Genomic DNA, 25,736 nt, shown 5'->3' with positions numbered 1-25,736 from the left:
AAATTAAAATGGGGAAATGGGTAGGGGATGGGGATTCCACCTCATCCCCGTCCCCTCCCCGAATAAAAAATTGGGTAAAAAATTTTCCCCGTCCCCTCCCCGAATAAAAAATTGGGTATAAAATTATCCCCGTACCCTCCCCGAATGGGGAAAATCCCCGAGGGTACCCGTCCCCGTGGGGATTTTTGCCATCCCTATTAGAGATTGTTGTGTAATATTGTTCGTCGAGTTAGTGGGTTACTCGAATAGCAGTATCTTCTAGTTTCACCTGGTACGATGAAGTTGGTATACGAAGACTGCTTGCTTGGAATACTTGAACCGGAAATAGAAAAGCTTGGCCCAAATCAGAAAGTAAAACCTCAGCTGGCAATGGGGTGGGCTTGGCCCATATACAAAGTGGTTAAATATGGATCAATCTACAAACCGATATGAGGTAGGTCGAGTTTTAATTATGAACCCATTTATAAGAGAAAATGTTAATGACTTCGAGGTAATAAAACCATCATTTAAGTAGTAGGAATATAACATTGTGAATTTTATTTTCAAAACAACTACCCACTTGTTTGTCAATTTCTTCTTTTTTTCTTAAACATACACCAGAATAAATATGATTGACCTGTTGCATAAATGGTGTTAGGGTGTTTAGGTTTAATTCAATCCGCTTAATTTGCATAAATCCACATAACTCAATTAACCACAAAATAATGAATTAGATGCGGATTTATGTAAAACCTGCAAAACTCCATCCCCGATCAGCCCAAAACGGCCCTTGGTGGTTGCACTGTAGAAGAATTTCTCCATTTAAAAACGTATTCTTCTGTTTTATATTTCGAGGAAGGTTTACTAGTTTCGGGACGCAGTTGATTGACGAATGTCGGCGAATCTTTTCAGAGATTGCAATTAGCACGTGTAGAACTGCGCGTCAGCTGCGGGGCGCAAAAAGCAAATTCAAAGAATGTGGAGGTGCAGCAGCTTCACCGAATGAATCTTGATAGCTAAACAACAAATATCGCCCGCCTCATTGCTGATGCCGCCGATATCAGTACGAACTTTATGTACATATGCTGTACGATTCTTTGAATCAGCTTCACAGGTTGCATTAATCCTGAACAAGATAAATTATAATCTGCGACGACTCTATTACATCAGAGATTTGAAATTTCTTTATGGTTGTGTCTGCAGCACTCTCCTGCTTTTACATAGAGTTGGTGGGTTGATCTGTTAGCGTCACAAAAACTATTAAATGATTTCTTTGTAGAAACTAGTGTTGCCTTCTTTGACAAAATCATGCAAGAAACTATCGTTTTCATTTCTAGTTCTTCTTAATTAACGCTTAATTAATCTTTGAAACTGTTGAGCGCTTAAAAAGAAATTTTGCTTTAATCTCGGCAAGTACCACGAAATTTAATTTCTTGTTGAAAAATACATACATGCATAATCCATCCCTATATTCAATGAATGCTGAGATGGATAGCCTCAAGAAACTAAATATATTATTCAAACACCCAAAACATCTTTTTCTCGCTTGCAACTATACGCGCAAAGTTCAACAAATTCATTTGACCAAAATAACTACGGGTTCAATTCAACACCATTTTCCAATAATAAGTGGCCCTTTTTTTTTCCTAACAATATTGTTTTGACAGAGAATGAATTACAAAATTTTGATAAAAGGTATAAAATAACTAAAAAACCAAGATAGTTATAAATAATTTATTTTTATCAAAACATTTTAATTTTTTTAGTCAAAGTAACATTTTTTTTTCTTTTTGTTTCTAGAACTTTAATACTGCATAAAATATAATAAACACATTTTCTCACTAAGTGTAAGATTTGATGAATTGCATATTAATTTAAATTTTTCCCCTTATTTATTGGCCGAAAATAAGCTTTCTAATATAGAGAAGGGTCCAATTCTTGGAAAATTCTAGAATATATTTGATGTACCGTGTCAGTCATACAATAAGTAAATAATAACATGACATGTGTGTATTTATCTTATAAACCAGTGATGATTATATTAAATTCAACTATATATGTCATGCGTGCATCAATTAATTGTAATACATATAAAGTATTCTAGAATTTTTTTTGGCGGCAAATAAGCATTCTAGAGAAGGATCCAATTCCTTGGTGGGTGCATTGAAACGTGGAAAATTATGGGTGTTGGTTGAGGCAGTTCATTTGATGATGAATATCCATGAATGTTTTGACTTGCCGGCACGTGTAGAATGCGTCAGCTAACGGCCACACGAAACAAAATAAAACGAATGCAAAGTATCTGCGGACTGCAGCCTCACGTTCGCCAAAAGACTGTCGATAACCCAACAACACTTAATATCGTTATCTCAAAACGATATCAGATATAAATTGCACTATTCAATTAAGCCAACCGCAATATATTTGAATTGAAGATTCAAAAACAAAAATTAATAGATAAATTATGCTACTGTATAGATATTTATATTCAGATTCGTTTAAATGAAGAGACAAAATAATTAACCATGATTTATCAGCTCCCCGCTCAGCCTTCCAACTTAATCCAAGTCTCAGCATACTGCTGTCTTGATCCAAGCTCGAAGCGAAACACACCAAAGCCAAGCACGACCAAGAGAAAGAGAGATGAGAGTGACTAAATTCTTGGCCAAGGCACTAATCGATAGAACACTAACTCTAAATAGGTCAGAGTTACCTAAATACATTTGCTGAATGTAGGAAATTCTCATATATCGATTATAAAATTATCTATTTGATTATGAGCTAAAATAATACAATTTTTAATATTCTAATTGGGTACCAATTTTAGAGCCTTTATTAGTAAAATAATCGTGAAGAAAATAATTATAATTCAAAAGCAAAGTAACAATTAAGTACATGCAAGTACTTGAGACATAATATTTGAAACTGTCAAGCCCTCCAGAAAAGAAATTTTGCCATGGCGTAGCAAGGATGAACAAACCACCATAATTGACATTCTAATAGGAAATAGATACACGCATAATAATATTGCGTCCCTCATTCAGTGAATGTACGCAATACCAAAATGCTATTATAAAGTTGAATGTGAGACCTTATAAAACAAAGATATGATTACATTATTTGTTTTTATTCTTAGGGAATCCTGCTATGGATAGGCTCGAGATACTTTACACATTATTCAACTACCAAAAACATATAAATGAATACTCTGTCGTTTTACCTTAAATGCTGCTTGAATCTTTTCTTGCTTTTAAATCAGAAACGATCAACAAATTCTATTGACCAAAAATCATGTGCTCTTACTTCTAACACCATTTTTTTTAATGCCTGCAATGTGGATTAACTAGTAGTCTAACCACTGATTCCTTAATGTGCATGAATCGCGCTTGCATATATTTATATACATAAATAGAAAGAGACAAATATATATATATATATATATATATATATTCTCTTAAAAACAATATGCTAAACCGTGTTGAATTCGACATATTTGGTGCTTTGTGGACACAATAACATAATTAAAATTTTTGAAGTTCGGTGTGGCAGATGCAAGATGAAACCAACACGTAATTTAAAAAAGAAAGATTTAAATTTTAGCATTTATATGTGAGTGACTGGAAGGCAACTAAGGGTGTTTCTTTAAAAAAAGAAAAAAAGAAAAAGAAAAAAGAAAATGGCAGGACTATAATTGTTTATCTACCACTAGCAGGAGAATTATTGATTAATTAATTAAATGCTTGAGGTATAGGAATACATATAAAACTGAGGAAAATCAAATGCAACAATTTATAATTGTGCTACTTGCATCATAATTGTACAACAATACTAACCAGCCCGGTGTGGTAGGATTTCGACATTGAGATTAGCAACATAGTGGGGCTGACAGCAATTAGTCGGGCTGTCATAGAAAATTTATGAATGAATTGATCATTAATGCTTCTAATACAAGGGGGTTAAGCTAGGGGTTAGAAGTAAAGTGAATGATTAGTGATAAATATTCTTGCACTAGTTTATCAACTTGATCCTATTTAATTAAACTGAAATATATTATTTAATTTTACGCACCAAATTGACAAGTGGGGAGATGGCCATCGGCCAGAGCCAGGCTTGAGAATGTACCAATCTTAAATTTTGCACCCACTTTCTGATTGATTCACTTTTTTAATTTGTGCATGTCCCTGTAGGACGTAGGTCACAGGCCACAACAACAACACCTACTCACGCGTCCTCCAATTCGAAAATAAAATTATTATTATTATCATCATCCAATCCAATGCCAATACTCATAGTCATATTCAACGCACTTCATTTATTTCGTTGGTCTATTCGAAATTGACCTAAATGGCCATGCATGCATCCCAAAGTTGTTCTTCATTTGAATCGTGTGTACACACACACACACACACAGAGACATACAGCAGGATAAGAAAATCAAAGATATGGCACGCAGAAACATTTAGAATAAAGGATAGGGGATACCGTATGATCTCTGCAGCGTGCATCAGATCTTTTTCGATCCATTTGCTCAGCTAATGATCTGATATGTCGTTGTAGTTGGTAATTATGAGTAGCTACTGTGGATTAGTTAACTAAACATTGAATCTGATAGAATCAATAAAGTGTTCTTAATCACGTGACTGGGTCAATATTATTAATTCACGCTTAAAAGTGAAGTTAATACAGCTCAACCCACCCCACGCTACAAGTTTTGTACATGTTTAATGACATTTGCATTGGTCGGTAGAATTACAGCTTAATTTTATCTTAATTTGGTCCTCTTTAAATTAACATTGGTCAGTACTCAACAACGTTCTTTAAAAATTGTATTTTGTATGGCTTGGAAGCGTGATAAAATGAACAATGAGAAACGGCCTGGTGAGGGCACGTAGTATCTTATAAACAAATTTAATGGAGAATTCCCATGAAAATTAGAAATGGGGCAAAGTTAAGTGGGTGAAAAGGTTAAAAAATTAAAAGTTGTCTGTCGATCTATGTACTCCCTCTCTGGTTGCCAGCAAGATATTCAAAAAACAATACTAGATAAAATATTATTAAAAGAAAGAAAGAATGTAAGAAAGGAAAATATGGCTCTTGTTTCAAGCCGAGCTCTATTTTATTTTATTTTTTAACTTGGAAAATGTTCAAGTGAAAAATCATCATAGAACGAAATCACCGTGATATCCAATCACCAAATTACAATCTCTAATGACCTCGAAGAATATGATTATGCAATCACCAAGATCACGATTCCACAAATATAATGACTTCAATTATATCAATGTGTGTGTGTGTGTGTGTATAATTTTCTTATTTATTATCCTATAATGTAAGACTAATTTGTTGTGTACTTGTATTGTTAATTCATAATAAATTTAAGAGCTGATTACTTTCTTATTAGCTAATATTGAAGCAGAGCTAGGTTTAAACTTATTGTTTTCACTGTCATCTTAGAGCCAGGTTAAAGCTCTCCTAATTAACATTGGTTTTGTCCGATTTTATCTTAATATATATATTTTAATCTAAAACCATTTCTCTTGATATAAATCTAATCAGTTTCACTCAGTCTTCTTTCTTTTTTGTTATCAATATACTTTTGAAGAATTCAAATACATTTTGTGACATATATATTAGGATACTTTAGTATTGTTCAAGTTGAATTATTTGGATCTTTTAAAACCTATTTCATGTGCAAATTTTCAAACTCAGGAGCTCATATTTTTCAATGCCATCTTGACAAAGGGTGTGAACAGGAAATAATCATCAATCATAGAATGAAATGGCCGTTGTCTCCACACTATCAAGATAATGATTTTTATAATTGACAAGAGGGGAAACCTTGGTGCAACTGTGGTACCGTGCCATAGTTGCATCCAACCGTTGGATGCCAGTGGACCCCACTAATTCAAGTGCATCCAACGGCCGGATGCAACTGTGGCACGATACCACAGTTGCACCGTAGCCTGATCCTTGACAATATCACGACTCTGCAATCTCTATTATTAGAATATATCATTTATTTATTTATTTATCATCATAGTGTCCGTATAGAGACTCATTTATTATAGGGTAATTGTTTTGTTTTTTCGGACTTTTTTAAAAATACACATATCTTTTTTTTTTTTTTTGCTGACTTCCACATGAAGTTACAAAATGTATCATTTTTCCACTGCCGTCTAAACTCCGTGAGAGAAGTTAACAGAATATTAACAAAATGATTATTTTACCCCTTTAATGTAAAATTACTATTTCGCCCTGATTAAATGAAAAAAAATTAAATTACTTTAAATTTTCTTTGCAATTTAGACATTAGATAATAAATTAAACAAAATAATTTAGAATATTTTTATCTTTTTTTCCTCTTTCTGCCACCTTTAAATGACGTTGACTTTTACTATGCATGTGAAATGATAATTTTACCCCTATTACATCAGTAAGGTTATAACAGAATATAAACAAAAGTGAAAAAGTGTAAGAAAATGTAACTTTTAGTAGAAATCAACTAAAAAAAAATAAGATATTTGTATTTCTGAAAAAATCGAAAAAGAACAGGTGGTCGATAGATAATTTCTCTTTATTATACGGCCAATCCAAGTGAAATAAAGTGCTCATTTCTTTTTTTCTTAAAAGGAAAAAAAGAGTTTTTGTATTTAAACAAGATTCTATTTAACCATTTCTCGTTTGAATGTTAATCTTGCAAAAAATTATTAATCCTAATTTTAATTAGGTAAATTTGAAATTAGGAAGAAGTTGCGTTTATATTCAGGTTGGGCGATATTTCAAGTACAACGTCATAATTCTTTAGATTATGATAATGGGTGGCAACATTTGCACCACACATGGATCGCAAATAATATTTCCTTTATATTATGAAAAATTATTCGTATCAATAAGAAAAAAAAAACATAAATGTGTGACAATTTTGGAAAGCAACATAAATCGGTGGAATAACTCTTTACTCGGTTAAATTTCTATTTTAAAAAAAAGAAAAAATTGTAAATTATGTGTCAATTTGTTGGTTTTATTCAAACACGAATAATATTTGGGATTTCAATTATGTGTCAATTTATTAATTTTATTCAAATACGAATTAGTTAGGACTCAAGTATTGGATTCAGAAAAGGAAGCAGAAGAAAGAAGTGGATGGTAATTTGACAAAAATTTCAATATTTGAATCGTGAGATCCATTGATTCTGCCCATTTGATATGAATACGATGATAAAGCTGATTAAATCCTTGGGCGCCTTACATCGGACCTACCTGTATATGTTTGTCAATCTATCAGTCTCTTAATAAAACCAATCAAATTCATTGCATATAAATAGTAGTCGCCATTATTGCCCAGGAGGTGAGAACCCAAGAAAGCTACTGTACAATGTTTACATGATACATACCACATGATGCTGACATGGGCCTCCTCCGGATTTTTGCACCCCATTCGGTGTTTTTCTATTTTTAATTTGCAAGTCAAACCCAAAAATTGTGAGCTTGTTTCATTTTCTCAGCACCAAAATGGACCATCGCCAACGAGCTACAAAGTAAAAGGTTGCCTAGTTGACTCCAAAAGTACGCTTTTCTGAGCAAATTGATGAGAATTCATTTAATTTGCTCTTGTTTGCAGATCCAACTTGGCCTTGCTTTAATGGTTTTTTTTTTTACCTCCTTAAACTTCCCTTTTTGCTCTAAAATTTCCTCTACTGGAAAAATATTTTACCGCCCACGATTTATGAGAACTTGACTTTCAAGAAACAACGGCTCAATGATTTAATGAGTGCCCGTGGTTATGAAACATGAGTGGTGACTGGTGAGTAGCAAATTTTCTTAATTATCCAGTAAATTTGATTGATTTTGATGGGACTCCATTCATTATCGCTTTCCCATTATTTTAGATTAATTGCATAGAAGCCCAATGGAAATTGCTGAGAGTTGAAATGGTTCACAATCTGCGGCCGGTGAAATGACTAGTTGCATAGTATGTACAGTTTATAAACCCCAAATTAATTGTTATTGGGTATTTAAAATGATTGAAATTGAAATACAATTTGAAATATTTTATTGCTCTTTGCTTATTAAATTAATCTTGTAATCCATGTACCGTATGTTTTTTCTTTTTGTGTGTTGGTTGTCCACTGGCATTAAAGTTATTATTCGATAAATGATAGTTCGTTAATTAGTTTTTTTTTTTTTAAATGATGATTAAAGATATGATAAAGTTAGGGCTTTGTACGGGAGGGTTCCCAGATCCCAAAGTCATGTTGTCCATTTCCATAGTTGGAAAATGCAGAAAGCAATGCATTAGCAGTGACTCTATACAATTAATCAAAGGACCTCTCTAAGAACCAACTTGAGTCTTTCACAGCTTGTCTTTTGTCATCAATCTATCATTTGCACAACTTGTTCTATTAATCAAATTTTGTCGTATTTATCTTAAAAAGAAAAAAGAATCAAGTTGTCCCATTTACGAAAGCAACACATTTTAAACTCAAAACTTCTCCTAATGGATAAAATAATCCCACGATCCGTCTGTGAAAAAAAAAAAAAAAAAAAGGGGTGAAATCCATATAATTATATCACAAGGGAGGTGAGCCAGATGACCGTTTCATTGGCTGTGAAAAAAAAATGTCTTGTTTACTTTAATTATTTAAAGGGTCTCTTTGTTTTTTTTTTTTTTTTTCCTACGGTATCAATAGCATAGTAAACATACATTTTTAGATTTTGATCAACAATATAAAATATTTGTATAAATAAGAAGGTATAATTTTCTTTAGAAATATTATATTAGCTAACAAACTGATTAAAAAGATTATTTATTAATTAAAAGAAGAAGAAAAAAAAGAGTTATAATAGATCACAACCTCTTTCTTTTTGTGTTGAGTTCATAAGTATGTCTATTGAATTTGAATTCATCAACTTAGTCTTAAAGGTTGCTTATTGCTTGTTCATTAACTAATTATTTATCCATTTAATTAAACTAATGTTAGAGATTAAAATAAGGGTCTAGAACAATCTCATTATTAGTATTGTAAAATATTATACAACACCATTAAAAACTTCTTATTTAAATCAAATAATCTATACTCACAAAATTGTGATACAAATTTTAAGTTTAAAACAACAAGATGCATCAATACGACATGTTATTTACCATTGGCATTGAAAAGTGTCTAATTAATGACTGTCACAAAAAAAAAAAATTCAATTATTATCAATAGTAATGATTGACTGCGGACGACACATCATTTGAGTTTATGCCTCAACTTTAAAAGCATATTATTCGAAAATATCGCTTGTAACTTTAAAATTTTCCTAACAACACAACTTGCGAATATCATAGCTGTAATTAGTGTTTCAATTTTTTTTAAAAAAAAATTAATGTCTTGTAGAGTTTGTCTGTAGTGGTAAAAAGCCCAAATATTTTTTTAAAAAAACCATTTTAAAAAAAAAATTGATTTTTTCTCGAAGAAGAAAACTCTAAAAGTCCAAATAAAAAAAAAATAAAGAAGAAAAAGAAATAGTTACGTGGAAAGCAAAGAGGGAGGGAGGTTGCTGGTTGGAATAATAAAATAGAAAGAATAGGGGAAGAAAAAGGGCAGATACAATGCACGTAGCAAAAACAGAGAGAGTGTCGTCACAGTTAATGTACCTTCTCAAGAATTCTCAACACGACAACCATTTTTATCTCTTTTTGTCCTCTCGCAAAGCTTTTCTTGGTACATGCACACACGCGCATATGTATATAATAAGAGCGGTCTTGTTCATTTTTGGTCCAAACTCATTCATGCACATTCCCTCATCAACTCTTCCTCCATTCTAAACCAAACCATCTTTTCTTTTTTTCTTTTTTTCTTTTTTTTTTTGCCCTACTCGTTTAGGGTTATTGCTACTTCATGCATTCAACCTCTCAAGCGTTCTTGTATTTCATCTGTTTCTTCTTCGCCTTGTCTTTTTTGGTTGCTGTTTTTTCTCTCCAGCGAGGGTTCTTTTTTCCGACTGCTCTCCTTCAGCATCAGCCACCATGCCTGCTCTCGTCAACTACCGTGGTACGGTCGTTTCCCTTTTCTTGGCTTTTGTTTTAGGCTCTTGGTTTGTCAAGATATGATTTCTTTATCATCTGCTTAGGACGTTTAGATTTGATTCAACTGATAAATAACTTTAGCTGGATGAAATGATCTGTTAGCTGAATAATTTTGTTAAGATATATTTTTGTGGGTACTTTAGTGGAAGATTAGTTTGGGAAGAAATTGATCTTAGGAATTAGTAAGCAATTGAATCAATCATTTTACTGCAGATTTAGCTCATTCTAAGTGCCTTGTTTGATGGGTTTTGCAGGAGATGATTTGTTCTCTATTGGTTCCCATGTGGATGCTTACTGCCCTCCTCGTAAAAGGGCTCGCCTTAGTGCTCAATTTGCCTCCGGTGAAACTGAATTTGAGTTCGAAAATCAACCATCAATTGATGTTCTTCCCGATGAATGTCTGTATGAGATCTTTAGACGCCTTCCCAGCGGTAAAGAGAGGAGTTTCGCTGCTTGTGTCTCCAAAAAGTGGCTTATGATGTTGACCAGTATTCGTAAGGCTGAAATCTGCAAGTCGGAGAAGCTGGAGAAGGAGGTGGTTGCATCGGTGTCTGATCATGTTGAAATGGTCTCATGTGATGAAGACGGTGATGGTTATCTTACTAGGTGCTTGGATGGGAAGAAAGCAACAGATCTGAGACTTGCTGCAATTGCTGTTGGAACAAGCGGCCATGGGGGGCTTGGGAAGCTTTCAATCCGAGGAAACAAATATACTCATGGAGTCACCAACTTTGGTTTATCAGCAATAGCCCGCGGCTGCCCTTCTCTCAAGTCACTTTCCTTATGGAATGTTCCGTCCGTTGGAGATGAAGGTCTTTTGGAGATAGCTAAAGAATGCCATTTGTTGGAAAAGCTTGAACTTTGCCACTGCCCTTCAATATCCAACGAGAGCTTGATTGCAATTGCTGAGAACTGCCCTAATTTGACTTCTTTAAACATTGAATCATGCTCAAAGATTGGCAACGATGGTTTGCAAGCTATTGGAAAGTTTTGCCGCAACCTACAATGCCTATCTATCAAGGACTGCCCTCTTGTAAGGGATCAGGGAATATCAAGTCTGTTATCATCAGCTTCATCTGTCCTCACAAGGGTCAAGCTTCAGGCCTTAAACATCACAGATTTCTCTCTGGCCGTGATTGGACATTATGGGAAGGCTCTTACCAATCTTGTCCTGAGTGATCTGCCAAATGTCAGCGAGAAAGGATTTTGGGTCATGGGTAATGCTCAGGGTTTGCAGAAATTGGTTTCTTTGACAATTGCTTCCGGTGGGGGTGTAACAGATGTGAGTCTTGAAGCCATGGGCAAGGGTTGTTTAAATCTGAAGCAGATGTGCCTCCGCAAGTGCTGCTTTGTGTCGGACAATGGATTGGTAGCTTTTTCTAAAGCTGCTGGATCTCTTGAGATCCTACAATTGGAGGAGTGTAACAGGGTTAGCCAATCAGGGATCCTTGGTGTTGTATCCAACAGTGCATCAAAGTTGAAATCTCTCACCCTCGTGAAGTGTATGGGGATTAAGGATATGGCAACGGAAATGCCTATGCTCTCTCCTAACTGTTCTCTTCGTTCCTTGTCCATACGAAACTGCCCTGGATTTGGAAATGCTAGCCTTGCCATGTTGGGGAAGCTGTGCCCACAGCTTCAGCATGTAGACTTGAGTGGGCTATATGGAATAACAGATGTTGGGATTTTCCCACTTTTGGAAAGTTGCAAAGCAGGACTTGTGAAGGTGAATCTTAGTGGGTGCTTGAATCTGACAGATGAAGTAGTTTTGGCCTTGGCTAGGCTACACAGTGAAACCCTCGAACTGTTGAACCTTGATGGTTGCAGGAAGATTACAGATGCAAGTTTGGTTGCAATTGGAAACAACTGTATGTTCCTCAGTTATCTGGATGTCTCGAAGTGTGCAATCACTGATATGGGCATTTCTGCCCTATCTCATGCAGAGCAGCTCAATTTACAAGTCCTTTCCTTGTCAAGTTGCTCTGAAGTATCAAACAAGAGCATGCCTGCCTTGAAAAAATTAGGCAAGACTCTGGTGGGATTAAATCTCCAAAACTGCAACTCAATTAATAGCAGCACAGTTGCTCGGCTTGTGGAAAGCCTGTGGAGATGCGATATTCTCTCCTAATTGGGATGGAAATGGAATGTCCGTCCCCTAAATTAAAGTTGGGTACAGTATAAGAATTCTTACGGTCAGTTTACATTGGTAGCAGCAATCAGCATAGTGCTTTTTTTTTTCTGCCTCATCATAAGTGGTGGGCCTACACGTAGTTGAGAAGCAGCTTTGTTGTTTTCCGGGGAACTTTGGCAGATTACTTCTTCAACCTTTTTTTGGCTGGGCTTCCTTTCCATGGAAGCCTGTTGCGACTTTTTAGCTTCCACTGGTGGGAGGCTGCCTAGTTCATGGCCATGGTTCCCTGAGAATACATTTACCAAGTTGTTTTTGGTTTCAACTTGTGGGTTCTCCATATCTTATCATGATCAGTCATGGATCTGTTGGCTGGACATTCCGTGCACTGTGTTTAAGCTTCAGTTTATGTTGTTTTTGGACTAAAGGTTTCTCTATTTTCAGTCTGATGAAGTCTGTTACAATCAGTCCATGCTAGTTCAAGATGTCCTTTTTCAGGAGTTTGACACTACACTCATATCAGGGGCTGGGATCTCGGTTTTTTCTAATGTCCTTCAGTGTTTCAGCTGTTTATGCAATTTCAAGTGGGGGATGCCTCAGACAGGCGAGCTTGGTTTTAGCAGTTCCATTTGGTCTGTCATCACAACCTTCCTTTGTGGTTGTTTTTTTTTTTTAACCAAGGCTTACAAGTTTTGATGGCATCTCTTGTTTATGAATTGTACGCAACAACTACTTTGTTCTTCAGTGATGAATGTTATATCTTTTCTTTTGGTGTGATATAATTCTCGAATGACCCTTTTTTCCCCTCTTTTAACATGATACGTTGATGCCTAAACATGTCTCAAAACACGAAAATTTCAGATGGAATGAAGCTCCATTATGGAACACTCTGGTTTCCATAACATTTCTATCCTTAACGAAGCAGCATTATTATCAATTAAAATTCATAAACCATCGATTTTATGTCAATTGCATCCACCATTGCCTGAGAAGAGGCACCGACAATTGAAGAACACCAACATTGGACGGTGTCCTTCGTTTCAACAGGACAGAAAGAAGATCGTCCCAGCCTACTTGGCCACTGTTCCATGTACAGCCTAAAATACAAGCCAAACTAAACTATATCAAGCACATGGAAGTTTTATTTAGAAAAGTGACATTTTGGTCTGTGTTCTTCATTTAACATCTCTTTTTATGGTAGTAAGCAAAAGGACGTTATGGCCTCAGAGTCTTTTTAAGAACGTCTCTCTACTGTAAGCTTCAAACCATGCTCCATCGAGAGAATCGTCATCATTCTGTATTTCACTGGATGATCCGGGACCAACTTGAATTTGAAAAACCTGCACAAAATGGCCAGAGCCATCTTCATTTGGAGATATGCTGAGTCCTTCCCAAGGCATATTCTCGGCCCAGCCTGCATATCAACAAAAACAAGAACCATGAGATGCCTCGGTGTGGCTCCACATGTCATGGCTGGATATTGGATCTTTTAGGCTTACCTGAAATGCAGTAAACTTGAATGGAGAAGCATTTTGGAAGACTCCATCTTTGAGCCATCTCTCAGGCTTGAATGAAGCTGCATCAGGGCCCCAGTTGTACTCCATTCTACCCATTGAATACGGAACATAAGTTACCATTCCTCCTGCTTTTACCTTTGTTCCATCTGGCAAGACATCGTCTTCCAGGATTCCCTTAGGATCCTAAATTCGTAAAATATATGTCAAAATGACTCGTGAAGCTTGTGCAGAGAAGAAACTTAATCATTTGAACAAAGAATGCATGCCTGAGGGACTGCCGGGTACAAACGGAGTGTTTCTGTGATAACTGCATGCAAATAATATAATTTCCCCATTGAATCATAATTTAAGAGCCCTGCAAATTGTGTTACCCTTTGATTGAATGATTCAAGGTCCTCTTTGTCATACTGAACCAATGACGCCTTCTCTTCCTTTGCTCTATCTGCTTCAAAAGCTTTGAGCTCTGAGTAAAGCTTTTCAGCTACATGATTATGAGTCATCGCCATGTATACACCCCATGTGAGAGTTGTTGCTGTTGTGTCTCGGCCAGCAATCACAAAGTTCAGAACAACATCTCGGAGACTTTTGTCAGTTAAGTTGCTTTCAGGATCTTCGCTTAACTCGATGAATCTTGTCAATATATCATACTTTATCTGATGCATTCATGCATGATTAACAAGTTGCTTGAAAGGTGAATGTAAATCTTTTAGTTTTTGTAGATATAAAAGTGACTCAAGTCTGTCTTGAATTAGTTTATGTTATGTTACCTTAGTACCGTCACTAGTCTCACGAGCTTCTTGTATCTCTGCTTTCCTTCTTTTGATTACAGAGTAGGTGAAATCATCAATTACTTTGATGCTCTTGTCAAGTAGAGCTTCTGAGCCCAAGTGTAGAAATCTCTTTATCTTCCACAAAGGGTCAATGAAGCGAAGAGTCACAATGATATTAGCAGTGTCAAAAGCCTGAGCAAAGCGATTATCCGGCAGATTAGGAGCCAAAGTTCCTATTTCCACTCCGAATCCCACCTTGCATATAGAGTCTAAAGTCATCCTCATCAGCAACTCCTAGAAACAACAATTAGAAAGCTCTCTTTAAACATGACACCAGCCAGCCAATAAGAAAGAATATGAAAACAGACGTGTTGTATCAAGTTGCACGCAAATTTGGTAGTTGGTATTCTTGCTCTTGAAAATGTAAACAGCTTCTGTAGTTTGAATGTGCAATCAAATTTAGCTATCTGTATTTGTTGAAAGTTCCCTACATGTAAAGAATCTTCTGCATTACCTGCATGTCTATTTCTTGATTGTGGCACGATGCTTGAGTTAGAATACTAGAGAGCTTCAGGCTATATTCCCTGAAGACCTTGGTGCTGAAATCTCTCAGATTCTTAGATGCAAACTCAAAGCTTGCAGTCTTCCTTTGCTTCCTCCAAAGCTCACCGTCTACATTAAAAATCCCATCTCCAAGAAGCACTTCCATGTACGAATGATACGTTTCACCCTTCAATTAAATCAGTGACTCTCATTAATGCGAAGTATAGAAACTAGAATGTCAATAAAATGATGAAACTGAGTGAACATGGGGCGTCTTACCTTTGGGTAATTCGCAAAGTTGGTCTTAAGAACATGTTCTACATTAGCAGGATCGGCAATGTAGGTATAAGTTGTAAACGGCATTGGGACCACAACAGTTTTTAACTCAGAAAGGTAATTCACCAGCCAGTCGTGCATTCGGTCATAGTTCATTAGCTGTTCTATCGCCGCTCCAACAAATGGCCAGGTTTTTGGGCCTCTCTGGTTCTTCTGGCTCCACCAGTGGATGAGCAATATCCACGACAATACCGTGCAGGCTAGCATTAACATTCCCATATTGTATCCTTCAGGGGAAGTTGAAAGCGCTTCCATTTTAGATTGAAATGAAAATAAAATGGAAAGTAATGTTTCTTGACAGAAAGGCCTACAGGGGATTTGTTTCTTATAACAAGTATGGGAATGAAGAAGTAGTTAAAAGTTCAGGTGTTCAAGCTCGCGAGTTAGCTAATAATTCGCTACCACTCTTTGTTTGCTTCCCATCATTTGTGTGCCTTTCACCTAATGTTCAAACATAAATAATATGACATTTTAGCGACAAAATTTCCCAAAATTACATTTGCATGACGATCATGCAAAGTTTATGTTGTATAAGCAATCTATGCAAAATGACTCATTCAAAGATTCACATCAGCCTTGCAAAATAAAAGAAGCATTGGCAGGAGCCCATGGCTGGTAAAAGAAAGAAACTAGTGCATAATAAACTAGCATATAGAAACTGAAAGAAATATGAAAATTGATTGATAACTGCTGTTTGGTAGCTTAGAAAATGAGAGAAAACTATTTTATTGCTGCAATGTATTTCACGTTTTTTTTTTAATTCAATGAACAATCTAGAACAATCAAGGTTTATATATATACATCACTGGATGCTTAACTAATCGGTAACTAATTAGTTATTAATAACTAATTCTAACTTCACTAGTATTAAGCATGCGTAACAGAATCAGTTAAGGTATCATTGCTGCTGCTTAGCTGGCATATCTGACTTGGCACTTATGACATTTAGCTTTGCTGATTTGGCTTTATCAGTATATGGCTTGAGTCCAGATCCAGATTGACTTTGCTTCTTCATTTCACTATAATGAGCCATCCTTACAGAAACAAGTGAATGATCAAAGCACAAGGGTAGTCACATTTTCTATGATGGCAAAAGAAGGGGTCCAAAACACTTCAGTTTTTTAATTCTTTTTTATTTGATAGAACAAAACAAGTGACCAGGACTGTAGTTGTACTTCCAGAAAAATTTAATAGCAAAGCAACGGCAGGTCAACTGGCAAAAGATGAAAATCTGTAACTTCAGTCTGAGCTACTATTTCTTGAAAAGATATTTCAGCACAAAGTTATGCTATTGGGACCCTTTATACTGATAGATGCATTGTTTTTTTTGAACGAAGCACCTCCATCATGTGCAAGGTTCTCTCTTTTAGCTGCCATCACCACTCTCTGAATATTCATACAATCTCGTCTCTTTCTTTACAAGTTACAACCAAAATTGATACTCCCATTAGTTCACTCACAGACAAGACTCATGGCTCCGCCAAGAGACAGCTTAACTGGGCTAAAGAACAGAGTCATCGTGATGTTCATCATTTCTTTCACGATTTTTTCTCCCAAATCAGGTAAAAAAGGAACACACCCACCATAATTTATACATTACGTGGCTAAAATATCTAGTGAAAATATTATTTTTGAAAGTGAGTTCGGTTCCATTTTACGTGAAACTTCTTTTTTTTTTTAATTATTAATATTATTATTTTTTTTTGGGGAAGCTGGTTCAGTACTTTCAAGAGGAAGTGAAGGTTTGAAGGAAGTGAAAATGGTGTTGGGTTCAAGGCCTCCACAGTGTGTACACAAGTGCTTGAATTGTACACCATGTGTGGCTACTCTAGTTATTCCTCCACACCCTAAAAAGCGACTCAAGGCTTCATCGTCATCGTCATCACCATCATCATCCCAAGAAGATGAAAATTATTATCTGCTCTCATGGAGATGCAAATGTGGCAATAAGTTGTTCCATCCATGAGACGAAATCTAATATATATTGTCTTGTATGTAAATGGTTAGTAGCTAAACAGCTATAGCGTTGAGAGTTGAGACAACCTGTTGCGTCCTCTTAATTTTGAATAAGAAAGTAGGTAGCTCTTTCTTTGTAAGCTTTTTTCTTTGCTTTGCCACTTTTTGATTCAATTATTTGGTGCGAATACATCTTTTCATTTTTCATTTATTTAAAAAAGAAAGAAAGAAAGAAAAGAAACCATTAGTGCATGTGACGTGGTGTTATATCAAACCTTTATTGTCTATGTTAATAAGCTGTACCCTGTAATCGTAAAAACAATGAAGTGATATTTCTCTTCTTTTGAAGGAATACGACAGAGATTCCTTCATAAAAAGATGAAAATCCGACTACTGTGGTATTCCTTCAAAAGAAGAAAATCCGAATACCCAAAAAAGACCTTCTCTTGACTATACAACATTGGTGTTTGTAACATCTCTCCCACATTCATTCATGCTATCACGATGGTTCCCTTGTGTAAATGTGTTCATAATTCCTTGCACTCACAACAAATTATGTAAATTGTAGCCGATAGTGATGTCAACTAAATGGTTTTAATATGTTCCTGGTGCTGCCCGCCCACCAAAAATTATTATTATGCCTCTTGGAAAGTTCTTTAACCTCTTCCTAATTAGAAGTACAAGAAACTTATCATCACGGTGGCACAGCACAGAGACTACAACAGCTGGTCGTCATGACTCATCCAGTGGCAGCTCAGTAAATAATGAAAAAGGAGGTGGAAATCGAATAATGCCGCCACTCAATCTCTTCGACCCTATTTGGTATCGAGATATTATAATTTTTAAGTTACAACTGCTATAAAAAAAAATATATATATATTTATAAAATAAAATTAACAATATGTAATAAATATAATTTTTATATAATAATTCTGACAAAATTAATAAAAATATAATAAAATTTTCATCAGTAAAATCAAAACAACTTATCTTTTAAAATACAACAACTAGTGTTTACCAAACAGTTTAATATATCTAACCTTACAACCTTAACTTACACACATTGCCCTACTTCAGCCGCCTCCACATCCCGTAATATACTAGCTCCACGAGGACCATGTACGGTTCAAAGAAAGCCAAATTGTAATCCAATAACAAACAATTTTCTTAAGGCGTCAAGAAAAATAGAGGATAACACAAGAGACAAACAGTTACTTTATTAAGAGATTTTCATTTTGCTATATAAGCATGACACCATCTACATTCCGGATTTCCTGTAACACTCTTAACACTATTTCAGACATGGACGGTGATTTTTTAGCGTAAAAAGCCTATGAATACAAGAACGTCTCCACTGAGGCCTTGACCATTTACATTATACAAAGAAATACAATTTTTCATGCCTGATGGGGATATCACAATTTACATATGAATGCAAGCATGAGGCAGACACAATAATATTATCCAACAGCTTATTTTATGGCCTCATTCATTTAAGGAGAGAGCATTTTGTTTGGCCTGTCTGCTGACTGATTTGCTTCACACCTACACTTACAGGATCAGCAACTCATTGTCCTAAGCAGACTGGAGCCCTCTGTCGGTTTCCAGATGATATTTTCTAATTTAGCGCAGAAATTCTTGTAAAACTGCAAAAGAGGTAAATGATAGTTATGAGATATGAAAAACCCCCCATCATAAGAACCCAGCTTGCCTCTCTTTTTTTTTTTTAATTTTTTTTAATTTTTCCCCCTTTTTTCCCCTCCTTTTTTGTTCTTTCTGAGATTATACTTGAAACCTACTCCATGATGACATAAACAAGCAGTCCATGTCCCTATGATCTCTAGAATAAAATAAAATCGTGTACACATGTTTGGCCTATCTAATAAGTTTTTTCGTTATAATTGGACAAAAATTAAGAACTCACACAAGCAAGCCTTGTAGGTTAGTACGTGCTAACCTTGTGATATTCAAGAGTATCTCCAGCAGCCTTCCGAACATCAACCATGAAAAGGGATGGTGCAACTTCAAAAACCTTTGTATGAAAAATAATTAATATAAATTAGTACTCATACTTAAATCAAGGCCTTTTCACAGAATAACAAAAAAACAATATTGCAGAAACCAAATCCAGGAACCTACTTCCAGAACAACAGCAAATTGTCCAGTCTTATTTGCAGATACTCCTTCCAGTCTTGTCTGTGGATATTTACAAAATAAATAAATAAATATAATAAATATTAAAAGAAAAGAGAATGTGAATAGCATGTTTATTTTCAGATACACTAGAATATCTAAGAGATGAACACCAATCAACCATTTACTAAGTTTTTCCTTCATAACATACAACACCAAAAATGAAGAATAAACTATAGGATGTTCTTTGCCTTCTCATTTCTCCCTTTTCAGTTGCTCCATTACTTGGTAAATGTGAAATTGTATATGTATTTCTTATGGGTTTATGTACATTTTATGAGCTATGGGTTTGAAATTTGGCCAGCATTACAAGATACTATCTATTAACAAATAACTAGCAAATATAAATTATAATCCACAAAACAAAAGATTACATCTCAACATTCCAGCACAAAAGTAAAGATAATGATTTTCGAAGAAGAATAATTATATAAGATTTATAAGTGGATAAGTACAAGGCATACCTTATAATTGCGGGTATGCACTTTAAGAGACAAAGATTCTGCAACAGCTTCAATATTTGAAAGTATAACTTGTGCTGGTTGGCGGGATACAAAACGAGTTTGCCTTTTAACATAATCCTGACAGATGGATAAATAGAGAGAGGAGATTCTAATATTCATCTTTCACAGTAAAACAAAAACACCAAATTAAACCTAGAAAATAGATCAACAAAAAAAGCAATATTATGTATGCATCTCATAGAATCTACGTTAGCAATGTATTTTACAAACTGCTGACATAAAATATCAATTATAGTTTTAAATTAGCCTTAACCTGCAGAATTTTTTAGTTTCGTAAACCTTGGTTGTAGGCAGCAGATTATATAGGCATGGTACAGAGACTAAAAGATAACCCACACAATAACTTCCATCTCATGAGATCGACTTCCTTAGAATTTGCAGATTTTAATCAGCCAGAGTTATACAGTTAAAGCTTCCAACAGAATCAGGTCAAATAATGTCCTAGCTAATCTCAGAAAAGTACTTATACAACTGAAATTCTCATGATAGAAAGGCTGCAAATAGACTATAACTTCAATTTAGGATACATCAAGCAGCAGAACTTCTAGACTCTGGACTGTATACCTGTCGCCTGTCAAACAATGCTGCCAGATTCAAACCCTGGGATAGAGTAATCATCTCAAATGCATTCATTAGGAGAGGACCTCCGACTTTATTTTCTGACTGCTCAGCTACATACTGGTCCTGTAAAATAGCAACATTTCCAAGTAAAGCAAAATTGTGTGCATATAAAATACCAAAGCAAAGGCAAATTACGAATGCAATCAGGTTACATTAAACCTACTCCAAAAAACAAATCTACAGGTGATGTCATGAAATGCAGAAACTCTGTCAACTTGCATCATAAAAAATCTATATGGATGAGACTGACAACTAGAAATAGCATCAAGAAACAACCAACCTCGATGTCATCAAAAACGGCATGGACATCATCCAAATTCACTTCCTCTTCCTCGCTACATTTGACAGGATTATAGTTTTTCCGAAACCATGGATGTTTTCTTATTCCTTCAATCCGAATACGCTGCATTAAAATGAAAACAATAACAAAAAGCAAAGGAACGATGACTATAAATCATATCCTAAAGTTCAATCCAGTCACCGACCTACCAACTAATGCTTGTGAGGCATGCATTAAATTAATGCCTTAAGAAATGTATGCAATAATTTATATAGAACTTGTAAACATAAAACAAAGGCTTCAGAAATATGGCTCAAACTTGATTAGCATTTTTGGAATACAATGAATTGACAGAATGAAAGGTTATTGTCTTATGTATGAACTACGTATGTTTGGTGACACACTCAAGTTGTAAGCACCTTTAAAATCAGATCATCATCCCAAGAAAGAATGAATATAACCTAATATAACAAAACAAGACACTCACAGTTTTTGGATTTGGGTCAAGTATCTTATGGATCAATGACGTAGCCCCAGTTGAAAACCAAAACGGACAGGAAAATTCAGCAGCATTTATCTACATACCAAAGAAAAGAAAGTTAGAAGCTTCTCAGTCATAATTATATCACACTAAATGATAGCATGACATTAATACTTTGTTTACAGGGGAAACAAAAGATCAAACAGGAGGTTTCTGTAGGTTTTGTCTCTCTACCTGACAAGGAAAGACACGTGATATCAGTGTTCAGATTAATTGCGTATCGGACACAAAACATCCAAAACATTAAAGTACATATAAGTAATAAAAGACTGAAGATAAGACTAAAGTGAAACAAATGGAAAGAAAAATGTTTTAATTACAATTTCAAAGGCAGAGAGTCAAATAAAAGTGCCATTGCCACCAAAGTTTACTTTACAACTCTACTGTGAAGAAATTGAATTAGTGTGTGAGCAGGAATGTCTTTTAATCTCTTATTTCACTACCAAGCAAGGAAATTAAATCCCACAGTTCACACATATTCACCAAAAGCAAATCAATGACAGCTAACCTTTTTGTATAAGGTTGGAAGGTCTGTCTCCCCAAAAGGAAGATATCCAGCCATAAGAACAAACAAGATGACGCCGCATGACCACACATCAGCAGCAGAACCATCATAGCCGCGGTTGCTGAGGACCTATTGGCAATAATTTTGTGCAAGAAAAGTTAAGCATATTAATAATTTTATTTTAAGAAGAAATGATTAAGAAACTTGCTTTCACAATTACACAACATTTAAGTAATTGAAATGTACAGGACCTTCCATAAACCAGCAAGTCATCAGAATTTGTAATTTTTGTCAGTAATACTACTTTTAACAGCTTTATCAAATTCACTAGCAGGAATAAAGAATCAATAATACAGAAAGATGACACTTAATCTCCGGAATTGAAATTCAGAAGTCCATGTATAAGAGCATAGACAGCATTAACACTGGCCTAAATCAATAGAACCAAATTTTGAGAGCGTGTGTATAAGTCCAAACCAGCAGCAAAGTATAGAAAAGAATATGACACATTTGCTAAAAAATCATTAAGTTTCCTAATGATTTAATACCTCAGGTGCAACATAATTTGGAGTTCCACAAGTGGTGTGAAGAAGTTCGACACCCTATCATGACAACCACATAATCAGAGAATGTAGAGTGGGTGGGAAAGAAGAAAACTTCTTATCATCGGAAAAACAAAAGTGAAGGACAAGCAAATTTCTTGGGTATTGAGAGGCAAAATTAACTCAATCATGCTTACTTGCTGGGGCAATGCACTCAGTCCAAAGTCAGAAACCTTCAAATTTCCATAAGAATCTAGAAGAAGATTTTCAGGCTATACATAGGACGGAAAGAAAGACTATCAGGATGCAGACCAAAGATGATGTATAAAATCACATTTGCTAAAAGAATTCAAAACCAAATATCTCTCTGCACCTTTAGGTCTCTGTGGTATACACCCTTACTGTGACAATGAGCAACCGCATCTATAAGCTGTTGAAAGTATCGCCTACAATCATTTTCCAAAAGTCTACCTTGGTGAACCTGCAAACCAAGTTCACGTTTAAAATTAACATGTTTAGAAAATAATAATAAGGGAAGGAGGGAGGGACGGGTGCATAATTAGTCATCAAATAGATAATTTGTGCAATATCTCACTAATTAATGAAAAAAAAATCAATTGAATTTCTGTTTGCTCAAGTAAAAAATACTACGTCATACAGGAACAGCCTTACAATTTTATCAAAGAGCTCTCCTCCAGTTACGAACTCCAGAATGATATATACCTTTGTTCGGCTTGCCAAAACCTAGAATCAATAATGATGGATAAATAAAGAAGCATGTCATCAACAACAAAATACTACAAAATCAAGGCTAACAAAATCATGAATGATTCCAGCACACCTCATGCAACCGAACTATGTTGGGATGTCTGACAATCTTCATGATGGATATCTCTCTTTTAATCTGGAACCAATGCAAAAAAGAAGTTAGCAAACTTATTAGCAAAAAGGAAAATGAACAATGAATAAAACCACTAGCAATAGCATTTTACAAAGTACGTTCTTATTAAATCAAGCACAATGAGCATTTTGTGATGTCAGACCCTATGATTGAGAAGTGGGGCAAATGAGGAGTCGGATAAGAGCCCCAATTGAGCAACTCAATGGTCCTCGAAAGCCTTAATTAATCAACTAAAGCAAATCACCAGAGCATACGAGTCAGTGCAAGAAAGTGAATAAACAGGACAGAAAAAGTGATATCTATGTTTTGAGCAATCATGTGATAGATCATATAATTGTACAATATAAACAATTCACAATTACTGGATATTTGCTAATATATCCAGCAAAAACAATTTTTGAATCCCTATGAATCCTAAAAACTCCAAAGCTTATTCATGTAAATTCTACCGCAACATAATTTGTCAACTCTACAACAAGTGCAAGCAAGTTCAATTGACAATTTACATGGAAAACCAAATGAAGTGGGACTGGAACAGTACCTGATCAACCATTCTGTGCTTAAGAATGGTACTTTTAGCCAAAACTTTCATGGCCACACTCTCTCCAGTCTCCCTATTTTGTGCAAACCTAACCTTGGCGAAGGTTCCTTCGCCAATTGTTCGCCCAACTTCATACTTCGCAACCCTCCTAGTTTGCTTCTTCATGATTCCTCAATTCAATACTCGCATTTCACCTTCAAAACGCCTCCGTTTTTCCTCCAAAGCCTTACCAAAAAAAAAAAAAAAAAGGAAAAACATGACAAGAATCAACGATACAAAAACATAATGAACTAATAGTTTGTTAAACTAAAAGCAAAGAATAATACAATAGAATAGAATGTGAACTATAATTAGAATTCGAACAAATTCTCAGCAACTAACTAAAAACAGGGCATCGAAACGATTCGATAATAGAAGAAAATAGATGCAAAGCATTTTCGTTTTTGGTTTTGGAGAATATTCCGTTCGAAAATTTCGTACCGCCGAGCTGATATAAAAGAAGCACCGTACACGATGAATTGAACTTGCCGGGGTACTTCTCCGTTGAGGTACTTGCTTACAGCGATCAAAACACACGACACGAATTATACAGTAAACCGCATTTTTTATTAATTTTTTAAAAATAATTTTTTTAAATATATATTTTTATAAAATTAACGCTTTTTAAAATAATTTTGTTAAAATATAACGAAAGGTAATAACATCTAGGTACCAATTTTGTTATGTTTTCTCAGATAAAGAAGATAGTTTTCATTTTGGATCAAATAGGTCCCAAATCCTAATTGCAGTGAACCAAATACCCTTATGTGAATATGGTTTTGGTTTTTTTTTTTTTTTAATCATCACCATGTAGAGCAAGTAATTTGACAACTAGAGGTCTACCCTACATATGTGAATCCCAAAAAATTCAAAATTCACTATTATAATCTATTGTAAATAAATAATTTTCATGTTTTCTCTTAAGAGAAAATCTTCTTAGCTTCTTGTCCTTTTTTTTTTTTTAATTCTTCTGCTATTTTTGAAGTTGTCTAGTTTTCCTCAATTCAAACTTTGGTTTGTGGTATTTTAATTCATGCAGATACTAGACATAGTGCTTTAGTCAAAATAACCAACCCTCATGATGGAGGGTGATAAGAAAAGAGCTGAGAAGTCATCTTTGGTAGGGCTCTAATTTGTATATGACATCTATAGTTGGAGGAATTTTTATTATAAATTTTAATTTTCATTCTAAATATATAATTTTATTGGACTTTAAATTTATTAGGATGAAAGTTTATATATTCCAAAAAATAGTTTCATACTTTACGGGTATTTCAATCCTTACTAACAAACGAAGTACCTATTTGATAGAAATAGATAAGTATATTCTAATAAGAAACATAGTAACGTGTGAAACAATGTTTATCCGAAAAGTTTTAAACAAAATTTCAAGTCTCTTACGTGTTATTTTACTAAATCTATTTATCTATTAAATAAAATATAACAAACTAATCATAAACACGTTTTTTAAACTACTTAGAATTAGAGGTCCAGCTATTTTTTGCCTTTGAGGTTACCTACCCCGGTATTTTGTCTCATTGTAAATTAGTGGTTAGATTCATTTAACAAAGGGTGTGTTTGGTTATAGTATTAGGAAGGTATTAAATTATTGTTCACGTTAAATTAATGCAAGTATTATGTTTGGAAGAACATGGATATGGGTTAAGGGAACTGTGCTAATGTTAGCTAAACCCGCCTGTGAGTCGAGTTATTAGCTTGCGTTTTGTTTTTTTTTCTTCTTTTGC

General features: G+C 34.9%; 3 protein-coding genes across 6 annotated transcripts; 1 reads left to right on the top strand and 2 right to left on the bottom strand.

Annotated features, from left to right (window-relative positions):
- The first annotated feature begins 9,600 nt into the window (after nucleotides 1-9,600).
- LOC102607641 (EIN3-binding F-box protein 1) lies at nucleotides 9,601-12,964 on the top strand. The gene is made up of 2 exons (XM_052437906.1): nucleotides 9,601-10,019; nucleotides 10,309-12,964. The coding sequence occupies exons 1-2, from the start codon at nucleotides 9,995-9,997 to the stop codon at nucleotides 12,180-12,182; spliced, it is 1,899 nt and encodes a 632-aa protein (XP_052293866.1). The 5' UTR covers nucleotides 9,601-9,994; the 3' UTR covers nucleotides 12,183-12,964.
- Nucleotides 12,965-13,416: 452 nt separating this feature from the next.
- On the bottom strand, nucleotides 13,417-16,057 carry LOC102607941 (cytochrome P450 704B1). The gene is made up of 6 exons (XM_006475792.4): nucleotides 15,292-16,057; nucleotides 14,984-15,199; nucleotides 14,467-14,763; nucleotides 13,966-14,352; nucleotides 13,682-13,882; nucleotides 13,417-13,596 (listed from the first exon to the last, which is right to left on the bottom strand). The coding sequence occupies exons 1-6, from the start codon at nucleotides 15,601-15,603 to the stop codon at nucleotides 13,417-13,419; spliced, it is 1,593 nt and encodes a 530-aa protein (XP_006475855.2). The 5' UTR covers nucleotides 15,604-16,057.
- A 2,439-nt stretch (nucleotides 16,058-18,496) lies between these two features.
- On the bottom strand, nucleotides 18,497-24,590 carry LOC102608236 (CBL-interacting serine/threonine-protein kinase 24). 4 transcript variants are annotated; one of them, XM_015529625.3, is made up of 15 exons: nucleotides 24,433-24,590; nucleotides 23,953-24,177; nucleotides 23,352-23,414; nucleotides 23,183-23,254; nucleotides 22,884-22,991; nucleotides 22,708-22,782; nucleotides 22,517-22,570; nucleotides 21,972-22,097; nucleotides 21,410-21,499; nucleotides 20,923-21,045; nucleotides 20,586-20,705; nucleotides 19,962-20,078; nucleotides 19,444-19,500; nucleotides 19,229-19,336; nucleotides 18,497-18,950 (listed from the first exon to the last, which is right to left on the bottom strand). In XM_015529625.3, exons 2-14 carry the CDS (start codon nucleotides 24,115-24,117, stop codon nucleotides 19,247-19,249), a joined length of 1,260 nt encoding a protein of 419 aa, XP_015385111.1. In that variant the 5' UTR covers nucleotides 24,118-24,177; nucleotides 24,433-24,590; the 3' UTR covers nucleotides 18,497-18,950; nucleotides 19,229-19,246. The 4 variants fall into 4 exon arrangements, 3 of the variants coding, with proteins under 3 accessions (XP_015385111.1, XP_006475856.1, XP_006475857.1); XM_006475793.4 differs by having other exon boundaries at nucleotides 19,262-19,336; XM_006475794.4 differs by lacking the exon at nucleotides 24,433-24,590 and adding an exon at nucleotides 23,554-23,641 and having other exon boundaries at nucleotides 19,262-19,336; nucleotides 23,953-24,100.
- Nucleotides 24,591-25,736: the final 1,146 nt, after the last annotated feature.

The sequence above is a fragment of the Citrus sinensis genome, chromosome 1 (genome assembly GCF_022201045.2).
Source record: "Citrus sinensis cultivar Valencia sweet orange chromosome 1, DVS_A1.0, whole genome shotgun sequence".
Lineage (NCBI taxonomy): Eukaryota > Viridiplantae > Streptophyta > Magnoliopsida > Sapindales > Rutaceae > Citrus > Citrus sinensis.
This window is presented reverse-complemented; position numbering and strand designations above follow the sequence as displayed.